Source organism: Lathyrus oleraceus, chromosome 6, assembly GCF_024323335.1.
Source record: "Lathyrus oleraceus cultivar Zhongwan6 chromosome 6, CAAS_Psat_ZW6_1.0, whole genome shotgun sequence".
Classification (NCBI taxonomy): Eukaryota; Viridiplantae; Streptophyta; class Magnoliopsida; order Fabales; family Fabaceae; genus Lathyrus; species Lathyrus oleraceus.
In genome coordinates this window covers 22,544,095-22,547,151 of record NC_066584.1, presented here as the reverse complement: position 1 = coordinate 22,547,151, position 3,057 = coordinate 22,544,095, and the positions used below count along the sequence as shown (strand labels likewise).

General features: G+C 35.0%; 1 protein-coding gene across 1 annotated transcript; it reads left to right on the top strand.

The window, feature by feature from the left end:
* Nucleotides 1–618: 618 nt before the first annotated feature.
* On the top strand, nt 619–1,948 carry LOC127097927 (protein BIG GRAIN 1-like B). Its single transcript, XM_051036414.1, has one exon. The coding sequence runs from the start codon at nt 734–736 to the stop codon at nt 1,775–1,777; it is 1,044 nt and encodes a 347-aa protein (XP_050892371.1). The 5' UTR covers nt 619–733; the 3' UTR covers nt 1,778–1,948.
* The last annotated feature ends 1,109 nt before the right edge of the window (nt 1,949–3,057 follow it).

Sequence of the window (3,057 nt, the reverse complement as noted above, 5' to 3'; positions counted from 1 at the left end):
CTTTATGTACCATCTAACAAGAAACATGTCATTAAACTTAACAAAATAGATCAACTCATCACAATATATTAGATCTTTCGTCAGCTTTGTATATTGTCCATAAATCCTTCGTCCTAAGCAATATTCAGGTTTTCGCATGGAGGATGTTATTGGGTAGGCTTCAAACAAGAGACAAATTAGTCAAAAAGGGTGTAATCTCGAGAGTTCATAACCTTGTTTAGTTGCTTTCGTTAGTTTAATAGTTTATCTTTTTCTAATTTATTTACCTTTTGTTATTGGATTGAGTATTCATTACAGTCAAATCTAATACAATTTTCAATTGTCTATAAAAAAACAAAACTTAATCATACAATTCATAAGTAATTAATATTTAATGACAATTGATCCTAACTAATATTAACAATAATTTGTTACATCAATTTATAATTTGATTAATTAAATAATTAATATAATATTCTCTCCATTATCATTTTTACACATAAGGGTGATATATTTCCGTATTGGGAAAGCTCACAAACCCAAACTGGCATCCCAAACTACTTTTGCCACATCAGCATATGTACAACATGACACTCACTTAGTAACTCTTCTACCCTTTATAAACTCACCCTCTCCCCTTCTACCCTTCATTCAAATCCTCTCGCAACCTATACACACCTCTTCTCATTTTCTCATACAATTCCCATACAACTTCAATTTCCTAGTACTTCTTTTCCCCCACCAAATTCCTTGCATGGCAAAAATGTACAAATTAGAAAAAACATCTACAAAACACGACAGGTTCCTTAACCCTTCATTCTCTTCCACACTCTTGGACCAAATTTACCGTTCCATCGACGACGGAGAAAAAAAATCACCCACCGAAACAACAACATTCTACGCACAACAAAAACCAACGGTTATTAACAAACTAAAAACCGACACAAAACACATCAACAACAAACCAAAAACCGATAAAGTTGTTCCTGTCGTGAAAAAACCCGACAACAGAAAATTCCATCACCGTGATCACGAACAAGATGCTCTGTTCTTTAGTTCCACTTCCATTTCTTCCGATTCCAGCTCCGCCGGATTCTCCTCCGACACAGACTCCCTATCACGTGCCTTCATTCCACCGAGGCCAAAACCGGTAAGAACAAGTCAGTCGTTCAGATTTGAAAGCGAGAGACAGAGGAATCACGTTTTCGACGGTTTTCGTGAAACCAAACAAGGCACAGAAAATCGCGGCGAGGAAGCGATTTTGATAAAAAGCAAATCGAGAGCGGTTAAGATTTACAACAATCTCAAGAAAGTGAAGCAACCGATTTCACCAGGTGGAAGACTCACGAGTTTTCTTAACTCGCTGTTTCATAATAACAATAACGAAAAGAAAACGAAAGGTTCTTCTCGTTGTAAAGACGAGAGAAAAGTAGCTTCCACCACGTGTTCTTCTGCTTCTTCGTTTTCACGGTCTTGTTTGAGTAAGACGGCGTCGTTTTGTCATAGAGATAACTACAAAACGGTGCGTTTTTGTGGCGTGGAAGAGGGTAGGGTGAAAGTAGAGGAAGCTACTAGAAAGTTTTTGAATGAGTATCGTTGTAATAGCCATAAGAAGAAGAATGATTTGGTTTTGTTAAAGGATTTGTGTGTTAATCAGAATGATGATGAAGAAGATGATGATGACGTGGCGAGTTGTGCGAGTTCTGATTTATTTGAGTTGGATCATTTGGGTGTGTTGGGAGATGAAAGGTTTTGTGAGGAGCTTCCTGTGTATGGGACTACTCGTGTTAAATGTTAATTAATTAGTACTAATACCATTATTAGTACTAATAAGCTATTGTTAATGGTCTCATTATAGTCTAGAAGCATATCATAGATATAGGAATAACAGAACCATTTTGGTATTTGTTTGGTTGTTTTCATAACTATAATTGTATGATTAAATAAGAATAACAGAACCATTTTGATATTTGTTTGGCTATTTTGTTAAGTTTCTTATGTTTTCATGATTAAAGTTTGTAAAGAATGAAAAACTGAATTTGTAACGAGAAGGTTTTAAATAACTTTCGTGCTGTCACAAAGAACGATCTTGTAAAGGATATCGCGATTTTGGTCCGTACAACTGTTTTTGACAATGTTTTGATACTGATTGCGGTCCTCACAAAAATAGTAAATAATGGTATCAGTATTGACATCTTTCGATATAGTTTTGTTGTGGTAGCAGACAATTTTTAAAAATGTTGTAACATGTCTTGGTGTATGTGTAATATTGTTGTAGCTGTCATAGAATCTGTTATTCTTTTGAAATGATCAAGAATGCGATGAAAAGAAGAGTAAATGGGATACTTGTGAAAAAGTTTTGTAGGGATACGTTAATTCTGGATGATCTCATGATAAAGCATTTCCAAAGGAAACTTAGGGAGAGAATAGTTTTAAGGGAAAAGGAAGAAAAAGAAGAGGGAAAACGAGAAATTCGAGATTGCAATCACAAGCAATCTGAGTGAAAGGGTTTTGATGCTGATGGTAAAGGCAAAGGCAGATCTTCATCCATCGGAATAGAAAAAGTCATCTAAGACTAATAAAGCTTTTGCTTTAATTTATCTCTTTCTTTATAAATTTTTTCTTTCATTATAAGTTCTTATTTACTAGAACTTTATAGTACTATTTTGAAATTCACATATCCCCAATAACTTGCAGATTGAGCTACCACTCACTCTTATTAGGGACACCCTTCTTTTGAAAGGCAAAGCGAATTGGGAAACTCGTATGAAGCTTTTGTTCTTTGAAGGTTTTGGTTGGTTATAAGTATCCATGTGACAAGTAGGCCTCTCGAAGACTGCAAAAAAGTGGGAAAAAATGGGTTGAATGAAAACATTGGGGTCACTAATGTTGTGGTTTGTTTATGTGGTCCACACCAAAGTTCATACAATCTTTGTCTATGTTATGCTGGAAAAGACAAAGTCATGGACATTGGTGATCCCTAGAACTAGAAAGAACAAGTGATCAAACTGTTATCATTGCCTTGATTAAAGATATTTTATTTTCACATTCCAACATTTTGGTTTGGGTCAATATCAA

Bases quoted from the DNA above. Each gene is read 5' to 3' on its own strand.
- LOC127097927 (XM_051036414.1), top strand. From the start codon at position 734: ATGGCAAAAATGTACAAATTAGAAAAAACATCTACAAAACACGACAGG.